Source organism: Bubalus bubalis, chromosome 20 (genome assembly GCF_019923935.1).
Source record: "Bubalus bubalis isolate 160015118507 breed Murrah chromosome 20, NDDB_SH_1, whole genome shotgun sequence".
In the NCBI taxonomy this organism is placed as follows: Eukaryota; Metazoa; Chordata; class Mammalia; order Artiodactyla; family Bovidae; genus Bubalus; species Bubalus bubalis.
In genome coordinates this window covers 1,140,559-1,153,421 of record NC_059176.1, presented here as the reverse complement: position 1 = coordinate 1,153,421, position 12,863 = coordinate 1,140,559, and the positions used below count along the sequence as shown (strand labels likewise).

At 59.8% G+C, this 12,863-nt stretch overlaps 1 protein-coding gene across 1 annotated transcript; it reads right to left on the bottom strand.

The window, feature by feature from the left end:
* Positions 1–3,699: 3,699 nt before the first annotated feature.
* Positions 3,700–12,232, bottom strand: CDCA4 (cell division cycle associated 4). Its single transcript, XM_045163845.1, has 3 exons — positions 12,148–12,232; positions 11,722–12,020; positions 3,700–5,648 (listed from the first exon to the last, which is right to left on the bottom strand). The coding sequence occupies exons 1-3, from the start codon at positions 12,230–12,232 to the stop codon at positions 4,974–4,976; spliced, it is 1,059 nt and encodes a 352-aa protein (XP_045019780.1). The 3' UTR covers positions 3,700–4,973.
* Positions 12,233–12,863: the final 631 nt, after the last annotated feature.

Below are 12,863 nucleotides of genomic sequence, written 5' to 3'. Positions count from 1 at the left end.
TGTGTTCTTGCTAAATCGCCCTCGGGGAGGCCTGGGGAAGGAAGGCCAGTGGGGCCCGCAGGCACAGGGACCCCAGACGTCAGCTCCATGGACGTGGGTGTCAGACCCCAACAGAGGCCCAGCGGGGACACAGTGACCAGCAGCTGTCACTTGTCACACGTCACACGGGAGATGGGGGGTGGTGGTCACCTGCACCCCAGCGCCCTCAGCCACTCCACAGACCACCTACCTGTAGATCTGAGGCTTATTTAGGGGTGACTGATTCTGGGGGGCTGTGTGTTTGAGAAATCTGCCTCTCCTTTCTAGCCGGAAAGTGGGAATCTGGAAACAGCTTTCTGCCATGCTGCTTCCATCACAGGGAGGGGACTGTCCATGTGGGGTCTCCCAGGGCCCCACCAGCAGAGATGGCCTGGGCTGTACCATCTCATCCCGACCTTCGGTTAAAGACTTGATGACCCAACATGTGCCATCCTGCGCCCCCCTCTAATCTCGGTGTCCGCGGCCTGCAGCAGGGCCTGGGCTCCCAGAGACAGACGCTGGGTTCCGCTGGTGACAGCACCAGATCCTGGTCACTAGACGGTGGTCAGTAACAAGGGGCCCAGCCCCCAGCTCTACAGAAGAGAGTTCCCACAAAGATGGAAGCAGTGAAGCACCTACTGAGAGGGAAAAGAGTGCCAGACGTGTACAGGCAGGCACAGGGCAGCTCAGAGGGACAGCCCCTGGGTCGCCCTGTGGCAGCTCCATCACTCCTGTGGGGCGTTTCTTCCTTCGGCCAGTCACCTTGGCATGCCTGGCTCCCAGCCCACTTCCCCTGTATCGCAGGATCCTCCCGTGCGCGCGCACACATCTCAGCCAAGGTGGATTTTACCAAAAGGGTGTCTGGATAGAACATCCTTGACGTGACTCCCCTTTGGCCTCCAAGGAGCCTTTTCTGCCCATGGTTGGGGAGGTCTCCTGGACGAGAGAATAAGCAGCGTGTGGTCTGGGTGGGGCCCCGCCTCCTCTTGGTGTTCCCACCCGCAGGGCATGTGTCCGATCACTTTATCCTAAGGGGCCCATCTGCCTCCTGCCTCCCACCCAGACTGAAACTCAGACGCTGCCGTGTTCCCATTCCAACAGCAGCCCTCCCTGCCCCACTGGCCCAGGGTCCAGCCAGGGCTCGGGCAGCTCCTCACCGGTGTCCCAACTTTGAACTGTCCCCCACCCCCCACCCCGCTCTGCTCCTTCACCAGAGCCTGGGCCCCCTCACTTGCCGTCTAATCGGACGCCCAGTCCGGCCCTGATTCTGCACCCTCATGTCCACCCGCCTGAGGAGGGGGCTTCCTGAGCTGGGAGAGACTGGCAGGCTCACGGGGAAGAGCTGCCTGGCCACCCGATTCGGAGGTCAGGGTGTGGACGGCCAGCACCCTCACCCGGACCAGAACAAGCCCAACCAGCCACCAAACCAGGGCTTAAATAAAGCCGCTAGAAAAACTTTAAAAATGAAAGGGGAAGTGTCACTCACTCAGTCGCGTCTGACTCTTTGTGACCCCATGGACTGTATGTAGCCCACCAGACTCCTCCGTCCATGGAATTTTCCAGGCAAGAATACCAGAGCGGGCTGCCATTTCTTTCCCCAAATTTGAAAATAAATGTAAATAAAAAGGGTTGAGGTTATAAAGAATACTTAGGCAGTGGAAGAGGCCCACAGCCACTCTCGTCACCCCAGTGGTGAGTGAAGGGACTTTCAGCTCCACTCGGGGCCAGCGAGCCCAGGGCCAAGCAGCCCCAGCAGGGGGCAGGTCTGGACGCCGCCTCCAGCCCAGGCGGGAAGACTGTAAAACAGAGCACACTGCTCTGACCAGCACTCTGGGGTTTCTGCCAAGTCTCCACCAGCCTCGCGGAGCTGGGTTCACACACAGCCCTGCAGAGACTCGGCTGTCATGTGAGGAGCCTGGCTCCCTTGATGCCTCCACGCTGGAGACAGTGTGCAGCGCACAGTGACCCCACAGACAGGCCGAGAGCTGCCCGAGGACCCAGCACTGGAGTCTGCCAGCCTGGGAGCCAGCCACGTGGGGGGGAAGCAGCAGCCAGGCCGCAATGCGAGAATGTTTATTCCAAAACCAGATGACAATGAAAACACAGCATCAAGATGAAGGAGGCAAGGAAATCAGCGCTTGCTGTGAAATTCACAAACACAAGAGGAGGAAAGGAGCTGAGATCAATCACTGCCTGACACGCCTCAGCACTTCACTGTGCGTTCCCTACGAACTTCTGAGTCACCTTCCCATGTGATGACAGTCTCGTATCACTTACTATCCTTAAAGAGGACAATGTGTGCTTACAATGGACAGTTCAGAAGCTTCTTTCAATGTTAGACTAGCCATTGGTCAAGACGTGTGAACCACCCTCAGGGTTGGGCCCCTCCGGAATCTCCCCTCTCCACAGCTGGCCACCACATCCATACTCCATCCACAGAATCCCACTGCCTCCCACCACACACTCCCTGGACCTTGGGCACCTGGGCAAAAGCAGGTGAATTCCACGTCCTTCCCGTCGCTGAGGAGCTGGCAGAGCTCAGCTGTGGTCAGAAGCAGCTGCAGACACGCACTGAGAACCTCTCCCTGAAAACCCAGTTTCCTTATCTGGAGCCCAGAGCCAGCCTGGACTGGGGGGAGAGGGTCCCGAGGTGGTGGGGTGAAGGCAGAAGCCTTAGGACTGCAGCCAACACGCCTTTTTTGCAGTTTACAAACAGGTGACCGCGTGCACATGGAAACTTAAAGCTTCCCCCTCCCCCTCCCTAGTCCTGCTGCTGCTGCCAAGTCGCTTCAGTCGTGTCCGACTCTGTGCAACCCCATAGACGGCAGCCCACCAGGCTCCCCCGTCCCTGGGATTCTCCAGACAAGAACACTGGGGTGGGTTGCCATTTCCTTCTCCAATGCATGAAAGTGAAAAGTGAAAGTGAAATCGCTCAGTTGTGTCTGACTCTTAGTGACCCCATGGCCTGCAGCCTACCAGGCTCCTCCGTCCATGGGATTCCAGGCAAGAGTACTGGAGTGGGCTGCCATTGCCTTCTCCTCCCTAGTCCTGCACCTCCATTCAAATCCATCACCAGCAACTGACCACTGTTCCTCCCTGGGGAACCTGACACTGCCAGGGGAATCGGTGTCCAGACGGGCCCCATCTCACCCTGCCCAGGATGACTGGACCATCAGCAGGCTCCCGAAATGCAAGTGGGCCGCTGGCAGGAGCAGAAGGAGACTGGGGGCTCAGCTGCATCTGCAGACAGGGACCTAGAGCCAAAGCCCAAGTCACCGCGGAGGCTGCCGGACAAACACTGCGGCCGCCCCCACACGGAGCCCGTGCTCTGAAGACAGAACACCACGAAGACGCAGAGCGCCGCATGGGGTGGGCTGCTCACACACACTCACTTCAGCTCCTTTCCACAGGGAACACTTTCAAAATCCGGAGGGAGCACCCCTTGGACAGCGAGAGCCACAGCCCACCTCTCACCCGCAGCTTCCCAACCCGAACGCCCGGGTGCTGTCCTGCCTGCCACAGAAGGCGGGACGAAGAGCTGCCCCTGAGCCCCACGGGCCTGGGAAGGAGATGGCCCACTGCCCACCCGCCAGCGCCCCGCTGGGTCAGCAGACCGAGCTGAGCGAGGCAGGAGGTCTGCCCAAGGACACCGTCCGGCAGGTAACTGACAACACGCTCCACTCCGTTAGATAACTTTTTAATAAAATGAGGTGTAACCGCGGACACTAAGGAAACAACTCTTCTTGGCTAAAGGCTGGAGAAGAAAAAGCACGAGAAATGGGAAACGTGGGGTGGAGTGGGGAGTGAGACTTACTTGTAAACAAGTGATAAAGATCGAAAAGCTGTGGGCAGTCTGGGTGCCCCGGGCACAGGACACACAGCCCAGACCACCGTCACAACCCTCAAGACGGAGGAGCCATGGTAATGACACGTGTCCAGGCTCCTTCAGTCCTAGACTTGAGCTCAAGCTTAAGAGTCTGTCCCAGCACTGGTTTAACGGAGCACATACAGACGGCCTCTGACCCAGTGGCGCAGACACCCTCCCCAAACACGGCAGCTCACAGCAGCCTCCGCGAACGCAGGCCAAGCGTGTGGGGGCCCAGCAGCTGGCCAGGCGGGGGTGTTGGAGGGCAGCAACTGTAGAAGCTTGGCTGCGCTGGGCAACCTGTGCAGCAAGGGTCTAGACGCAGACCCTCGGAGGCACCATCCGAGACCTCCAGTACGAGTGGTCTCCAGGCAGAGCGCACCCGACCTTCAGCCCCGAAGACAGTTACACATAAACAGGCATAAATAAAACCCTCCAGAACCCACACTGCAGTCCAACAGACATGTGGTCACACAGATCTGGTAAAGGTATCACATGCAAGGCCTCTGACCCTGACCTCGCTCAGACTGCAGCAGGGCCTACGGGCAAGGCTCACACCCGAGTCCAGAGTGGAAATCACGACGCGTGGACACTGCAGACTCAGGGCAGTGATGCTCGTTGTAAAAAGAACAGTGTTCCTTAAACCTTAAAAAAATGAAATATACCAACTGCAACTGTTTAGGCTGTAGAAGTTTCTAACATAGCAGCAGACCATGTTTATAGAAAAAATATACTTTTAAGAAAATAGCTAAAAAAATCTAAAGTGATCAAAGTATAAAAAGTTAAAAAATGTATCTTAAGACAAAATATTGCCTCAAACATATAAAAGTGAATTTTAGAAAATTCACCCATCTAACGCTGGATGAGGCTGGATGCGGCTGGGATCCTCCGGTGGGGCTGTCGCAGGACACGGTTCAGGGCTGAGGGCGGCACGACCGGCCCTCGGGAAAGCCGCCGGCCCTGGGAGGGCGGGGCCGCCGGACGCTGTTCCAGGGGGCTCTCCTGATTACAGAGAGCTGGCCCCCGGCACGCACAGCCTCACACGCCGGCTGTTTCCGTGAGCCTCACAGATGCACCGCTACGCCTCAGCTCAGGTCTCCACCAGGATCTCCACCACGTGGTCCAGCTCGCCCAGGTCCGCTTTGCAGCCGGTGCCGGGGGGCGGGGTGGCCGCAGAGGCAAAGGTCTCCAGCCCCTCCGGGCCCGACTTGGCGCCACTCACCATGCCCGTCAGCACAGCGTCCAGGTTGTAGTAGGGACCGTCCACGTCGGAAAACAGCTCGTCCACCGCGCTGGGGCTGTGGCTCTCCAGCGTCTCAAACACCTGATCTAGTGACCTGGGGAAGCCCCCTCGGCTCTCTCCGGGGCCAGGCCTGCCCCAAGGGCCTCCCAGCACGGCCCCGGGAACCTGCGTTGCCGGGACCACCTGCAGCGCAGAGGCCAGGTCTGCTGGGTCGGGGGCCTGGGGCGGCCCCGCCTGAGCTGAGCGGCACAGAATCTCAGTGGACACCAGGCGGTCACGTGGCGCCCGCCCCGCAGTCTGGGGCCCGGGCAGGCGCCAGCTCCCGTCCTGGGTCATCTCCTCCTGGATCTGCCGGACCGTGTTGGCGATGAGGACTGAACGGCACAGGTTGGGCTCCGCCAGCATGTGGCACAGCTGCAGCTTGACCAGCGACATGTCCAGCAGTGACTGGCGCTGCAGGGGGTCAGCGGGTGCCTCGTCCTCGGAGCACTTCCTCTTCAGCCCCCGGGCGAACATCGTGCCCTGCAGAGACGAGAGAGACGCTGCTGAGCCCGCTGCAGGGGTCCCGGGGATTCTGCTGCACCTCGGCCCGACCTGGGGGGTGAAACATGTGGGGAGGGGTGGCTGGGGCACAGACAGAGCGGACATGCTGCACTGCACCCGCCCCGCCTTCCGAATCCTCCCCTCCTCAGCGTCTGGAAGGCCCAGGGCTGGGGCAGGGTCCCCACTTGGGGCTGGAGCGGTCTGCGGCCACCCCGGGGGGCACAGCTCCTAGTGGACACCACGCCAGGACCACTGGATGAAAATGCTGGTTCTTGGGCCTCCCCTGGACCGAGGCTGGTCAGACACAGCCAACCTGCTGCACCTCTGCTCTCACAGGCAGAAACACAAGGAAGCTGCCTTCTGAACAGGCTCTAAGTTAGGAGACCCCAGGGGACCTTAAAGGTGGAGCAGAAAGGGCCAGGGCCTGTGTTTCCCCACAAGCCCCCTGTGCGGGGTCCCAACTTCCGAGAACAAAGTGAAGCTGTAATGTACAAACCCTCTCTCAAGTTCATAAAGTAACTCAACATTTTTATTTCAAGGAATCCACTTGAGTTACGCATTTGGAGTTAGAGCGGCCTGTGCCGCCAGCCCTGCCCTTGAGCAGAAAGGCCCCGTCCTGAGTCTCCTTTCAATATCACAGCTCTCGCCTCCTGTGCATTTTATCATTTAAAGACTCTTTTAAACGCAGGTGACTTATTGAGCACTTATCCCAGAGAAATGAAAGCCAGTGTTCACATGGAAACATGCACAAGAATGCCCACAGCAGCTCCACTCACAACAGGCCCAAGCTGGGGGGCGGCCCTTCAGGGAGCGGGGCTGCTGCTCAGACGCCACCACGCAGGGGACTGCCCAGCAGCAGGGGCTCGGACGGGCATCGAGGGGGTCACGCGGCATGAGCACGCGGCTGCCCAGGGCCAGCCTCCTCCGTAAGGATCCTACCACTCAGAGGGGGCTCCCTGGGGCCAGGACAGCTCACACAGGGACCTCGGAGGTGCTGCATGAGCCCCGACTGCTCAGAACCACACGCGGGCACACGACATTCGGGCACACGCATGCACGACCTCACCAGCGCCAAGGCTGCTCAGAAGCCAGTTTCCTGCAGGGGCTACCAGGCCAGGCACCGCGCACGGATGCGGACATCGGGAGGCAGGGGGGCAGGGACGCCCCCCCGGGATACTTCTCTACAACTTCCTGTGGACCTGCAACCACTCCAAAACACAGAAAGGGCAGAGAGAGCTAATATAAACTACGTCACACTATAAAGAGACACCCTGCGTTCTGGAGAAACACTCGAGCTTCAAGGGCTCCTCTCTCTGTGGAAGATGAATCACCTCAAGCATCTTTCCACCTAATCTCAAACCCTGACTCTGCACAACCACTGACTTAACCCAGGGCCCAGGGGATTTCCTGGTGTGTGTCCAGGGCTTAGGGCTCAGCTCGCACTGCTGAGGGCCCAGGTCCCATCCCTGGCTGGGAAACCAACATCCTGCAAGCTGCACGGCGTGGACAGAAAAAAAAAAGGTAATTTAGAGCCAAAACAAAACTCCCTCAAATAACATGATTAAGCTCAACTTCACCAACAGAGGAAGTCAGGCCACCCTCCCTTGGGCCCCTCGAGGCTCGGGTCTAGGACAGGTCAGCAGCCACTTGGGCCAGCGGGCATGGGTTGGGACCACAGCCAGGAGGCTTTACGGGGCACCTCAGAACGGCCAGCCCTTGAATTCATAACCCGGGGGAGCCCTCCACTCCAGGCGCTGAACTCAGGGTGGCTGCAGCTTGGTATGCTGAGCACCTGGGGCGGCAGCAGCAGGAGAGCAGCCCGAGGGCAGCTTCCCCGCTGTTTGCCGAGACTAAACACAGAGTGGGGACACCTGGCCGCCGCCGTGGGGAGCAACCGGGACGCAGCCTGCTCCCACCCCAGACACGCGGACAGCAGGCTGCCATCACACAGCCCAGGACACCCCACGGCCGCCGGCCCATGGCATCACCCTCCCCAGCCCAGGCTCCATCAGCAACCTACGCTTCCTGGTTTTTGGTCTCACTCCCCACGGAGGACCAGCTGGAGAAAGCTGCACAGGACGTGCCACCAGCCAGCATGCTGGTCAGTCATCCGGCCCTCAGGCCCACTCAGGACCCCAGGCCCCCCCACTAGGAAGCACTCCCACTCCTCTGCTGCCATCGCCCCTGCCCAGCCTGGTGGTGCTCGAGGCAGCCCCGTGGCAGCTCGGAAGACAGTGCTGTGCTCGTCGCGTGGGGCCCGGTTCACGTTCGCGGTCCCCGTGGGTAACGGGGAGAAGCCGAAACACAGGGCAAAGATGCTCGGCAACCAGTCATTAGGCCGTCTTCCCGGCGTTTCCGGAGCACTCTCTCCCGGGCGCATCCGCGTCTAGGGACGCCCTCCTTTCCACGCCCATCGCGCCTTCCCTGTTACTCGGCACTTTACCGCCGCTTCTGACAGACACATGTTTGTCACAACATCCAACACCCCGACCGTCCTGCCAGTCTCTCCAGGGCTCCACGTCCCCGGCCTTCCGGGGGGCAGATGAGGCGCCATCAGCTCCAGCACGGACTCAGCGCATGGCGGGAGGAGCAGCTGGGATCCTGCCAAACTGCCCTCAGGAAGGCGAGCCCCTGCCCCCTCCGCCATCTCCCCCGTGCTGCCGGCACAGCGGCTGCTGAGTCTCCGTGCCTCACCGACGGTCCCTGCAGAAGCCAGAACCACCCTCCCCCACCGCCACCCCCAGTCTGCCCCACTAGCGGATGGAATGTCCCCTAAGGTTCAAAGTGAGCTAGTGCACGGGGGAAGCGTGCTGTCCCCGAGGACGGGGCACTACGCAGTAACAGAACTCTGGAGACAGACGTGAGGATACGCCCCGCTGGCCTGGGAACACCCGCTGAGCATAAGAGCAATAAGGCAAGAACAGGAACACACGAACTGTGCTCCCTGTGCATATGAACCTGCAGGAGAGGAGAAGGAACCTGGGCTGTTGTCACTGAGGAGTTGGGAGTGGCAGGAACACAGCCCCTCCAGATGGGAGCATGGGTCAGAGAGGAGGTGTTCGTAGGAATTCACTGAGCTGCACAGCGAACATCTGTTTGACTGACTGCACTAAATTATACCTTCATTAGAAACAACAGCGCGTCAGTAAACAAGGCGACGGGGCGGCTGCCAGGGTGAGCATGAACCACCAGCTACCGCCTCTGTGTGCCCAGCGGGCGTGCCAGGACAGAGCGGCCTAAATGACTCCTTTCAAACACTCCGAAACCTAAGCGACTGTTAATCTGTGTTACACTCAACACAAGAAGGTGTTGGCGGACTCACAACCATGGAAGGGAGCAGCCCTTGGGCAGTGCCCCACCTCCCAGAGGCTGTCAGAGGGCAGGGCCAGGGTGGCCCCAGAAGGGGGCCTGTGAGGGTCCCTGCCTCAGACATCTGCGTTTGGGGCCAAATCTGAACAGAGGGTGGTTCTGAGGGACCCTGAGAGATGCCCAGGGCAGAGGAGGGGATGCGAACCCCCGGCTGGCCTAGCAGAGCCCCTTCTCAGCCCAGACTGCGGTCGGAGGGCAGTGAGCCCTAACACAGGGGACACAAGGCCCCAGCCTCCCAGGCCGTCCTCACTGCAGAGCCTGACCCGCCGGTGAGCGCTGAGCAAAAACTGTGGGGCATTACCCACCTCTGCAGTCGGCGGGAAGGTCTCGCCACGGAGCTGGCTAAACCCCGAGGCCCCAGTCCTCATGTGCCACCTAAGACCCCCAGCCTCCCCGGGCAGCCACCTACCAGAGTCGCCCCCATCCCCAGCCTACAGCACCGCCCTCAGGCCTCCTCCGGACCAGCGCTCTGCCGGAGGAAAACAAGAGGGACGGACAGGCTGTGAGTCCCAGGTGGTGGTGGGGCCAGGGGGTGCCGCGCCCGCCCACTGGGGCACCCTAGCATGCACAGCCAGGTCCCCGTGCCTGAGCAGCTCACACTGCAGCCCCCACCGAGAGCTGGTGGGAGATGCAGATCCCTGACTCAGAGGAGGAGGGCAGGGAACAGATGGTAACCACAGCCCTCAGCCCTGGGCAAGCACTCACCCCTGTGAGCTTCAGGTATTGATGGCGAATCAGCATCAACAGTCTCAGTGCTGTCTCACTATCAGACTGGCTTTGAAATACTCACCAAAGGTGCAGCTCGTGTGGTGGGGTCACCCTCCACTACTGCCTGCCTGGAGTTTTCATAAGCTAGCACTAAAAAGTCGATTGCAATTATCTTTTTTTGGGGGGGGGGGCGGGGTGGAGGGGCAGCATCAGGTGACCTGTGGGATCTTAGTTCCCCACCAGGGCTTGAACCTGGGCCCCTGGCAGTGAAAACACGGAGTCTTAACCACCTGACTGCCAGGGAACTCTCTCAAATAATTTTCATTACTTGGAATATAACACAAGCTTTCTCTTCCTCAGAATATGTTCTAATAGCAAGCTTGAGGGAAACTTCCAGCCTTTTCCCAAGATAAAAGCTGCCATCTTCTCTCTCCCTCTCTCAAAAGAAAGTCATAACTGTTTTTCATTCTGAATTTCAATTTTAATTATAAAACATGGTGAAACTTGAAAATAAAGAGCAACTGTATGTAAGAAGTTCATACAATATTTAACTTTGTAAGAGGACAATACCTTTCCTGGCTCATTCCAACAGAATGGTTAATTCCGTAAGGTTGTCCTGTGCAAGCCACACAGGGCCCCCGAAGAGGAAACAGGCGAGTTTCCAGCAGAAGGAAACCGGCTATTTGGACCCCAGCCTCTCCCAGCAGTTACCTGGCAGATGCTCTTCCTGGTCAGCCTGCTCTGGGGACAATCGGCTTTTGAAAACGTAGAGCGGTGCGCTTGCCTCTGAAAGCGAGTCTGGTACTTTTCCTAGCCTGGTGACCGAGGCAGGATGGGGCAGCTCAGGCAGCCCAGTGGACACAAGGTCTGGGAGCCCTCCTCCCCCATGCCCTGCTCCCCTCCCTGACGTCAGCGTCCACTGGACGGGGCAGCTAAGGCCAGGCTGCGGGGAAGCAGACGAGTGTGGCTTCAGGCCAGCCAAGGCTGGCATCACTCCCCTGACCAGCTTATAGAGAAGCTGGGTCTCCTGCTGTACAGAGGAGTGAAACCATTGCAAAACATCCTTAGTGTTCCTTTTCAAAACAATTAAAGCTGAGACACAAAGGAAAGGATCTCAAACTGAACACTCACAGGCACGCAGCCCGCTGCAGGGAGGCAGCCCTGACTTCGGGGGTTCCAGAGAAAGGAGCCTCGGCCTGGGCCATTTCTGGAAGGTAGGACAGCACTGCAAAACCCTAGTTCCGCTGAAAAGACTATGATGAAATCCAAGCGTTCCATTGCGAACACCTCTCACCCACTGCTCGCTGCACAAGAAATGCAGATTGGGAAGGAAACCTCAAAACGGGCGGGTGTGGAGATAAAAGGATGAATGGATAGATGGGTGGAAGCAGCACAGAAGGGTGGACAGATGAGTGACCGAGGGGCAGCGGCGTCGGGGCACTGTGGTCAGGGCTACAAAGAGGGTAAGGGTCCCTACAGGTCTTCCTGGAGGGTCATCGTGGGAGCTGGGGGGCGGAGGACCTGCATGACCTCTTGCAAGTCCAAGGCAGGAAGACAGTGTGGGGGATTCCCCGCGGAGAGCCCGACAGACCCAGCTTAGGGGTTTCTCCTCCTTAAAAGATTCCCCAGTTAAGTTAAAGCTAAGGGGACGCTCCTGTGGACTGAAATGGAGCGGGACAGCCCAAGTTCAGGGTGCGGCAGCAAGGGAGCCCCAGGCGGCCGGTCACTCGGCGGGAGAACGGGCGGGGGACGCCGGTCTCCACGGCCGTGCCCCTCCTCCGACACGCCCTCGGCCCCCAGGCTGCCCCGGAGCCCGACGCCTCGGGCGCCCCCCGGGTCCGCCTCAGCCTCCCGGGTCTCCCGTCTGGGACAGCCCCCCAAGGACCCCTCCAGGAGTCTAGCGTCCCCGACTACGACCGAGCCCTCCCGAAGCCCAGCAGCCGCACAAAGACCCGGGAAACGCCGGCACGCTTACCTGGCCGCCAGCGTCCGCGCCGTCCGCGCCGCCCGCGCCGTCCGCGCCGCCGCCGAAGGAGGGGCTGCCGGAGGGGCGGGGCCGCGCAGCGCCCACAAAGGGTCGCCGCGGAGCCGGCCGCCCCGCCGGCTGATTGGCCGGGCGCGGGGGCGGGGCCTCAGGTTCAAACCGCGGGCGGGGCCTGGCGCGCGAGTTCCCGCGCGGCCGCGTCGGCCGTTGGGCCCGCGCCTCGGGCGCCCCGCCCCGGGCGGCTCCCAGGTCTCCGCGCGCGGCCCCAGCGCGCCTGCGCCGGCCTCCCGCTGGGTAGGGCGCGAGAGGTTGCGCTTGGGGTATTTCTTTTAAAAGCTAACTTTTTAGTGGAAAGGCCCTGAATAGGATACAAAAGCTTCAATGCACTCAGTCAAGGAGCGTTTCTCGAGTGCAAGCCGGGGGCTCGGTGGTGACGCAGTGAGAGGCCTGCAACCTCCCGTGTCCCGTGACGGGTGCCCAGCGGTAGACGCTGGGAGGCCATCTCGCGGGCAGCGCACGCCCACGTTGGATGCGGGCTTTACCCACACAGGCCTCGAGGGCTATGGTTGCCTGAGGACGAAGGAAGGGAATAGAGAGGAGAGCGTCCGGGGCGTGAGCGGATCTGGGTCCAGGTGCGCCGGGTGCGGAGACGGGGGCTTCCTTCCGAGCGAGGCGGGAGACGGCCTCAGGAGTCTCAGCTGGGCATAGGTTGGGCGAATAAAAAGTCCAATTAGCTGACTGCAGGGAGTCCAAAGGTCATACGTGTGCTCGTCAGACAAGGAGGAAAACGAGGGGCAAGTTTGCTGCTGGCCATATGCAGCACCAAAGATTAAATTCCTTAATATGCAGATTACCCTACAGCTGGAACCGAGATGAACAAACCGACAGAAAGTGGGTTGAGGGCAAAGGAAATAAGATTCTCTTAACCAGAGGATGAGAAAGGGCATCACCAGCTCAATGAACATGAGTTTGAGCAAATGCCGGTAGATAGTGAAGGACAGGGAAGCCTGGCGTGCTGCAGTCCATGCGGTGGAAAAGAGTCGGAAAATACTGAGCAACTGAACCACAGCCTGATGGAAAACGCTCAGCCTCGGAGGGAAAGCAATACAAATTTAATCTACACTCGCTTGATT

Coding starts and splice junctions, on each gene's coding strand:
- CDCA4 (XM_045163845.1), bottom strand. CDS start 12,232: ATGGCCTCCCAGCGTCTACCGCTGGGCACCCGTCACGGGACACGGGAG. Junction 12,021..12,147: donor GCGTCACCACCGAGCCCCCG/GCTTGCACTCGA, acceptor CGCCCTACCCAG/CGGGAGGCCGGCGCAGGCGC. Junction 5,649..11,721: donor GCGCGGACGCTGGCGGCCAG/GTAAGCGTGCCG, acceptor TCGTCTCTGCAG/GGCACGATGTTCGCCCGGGG.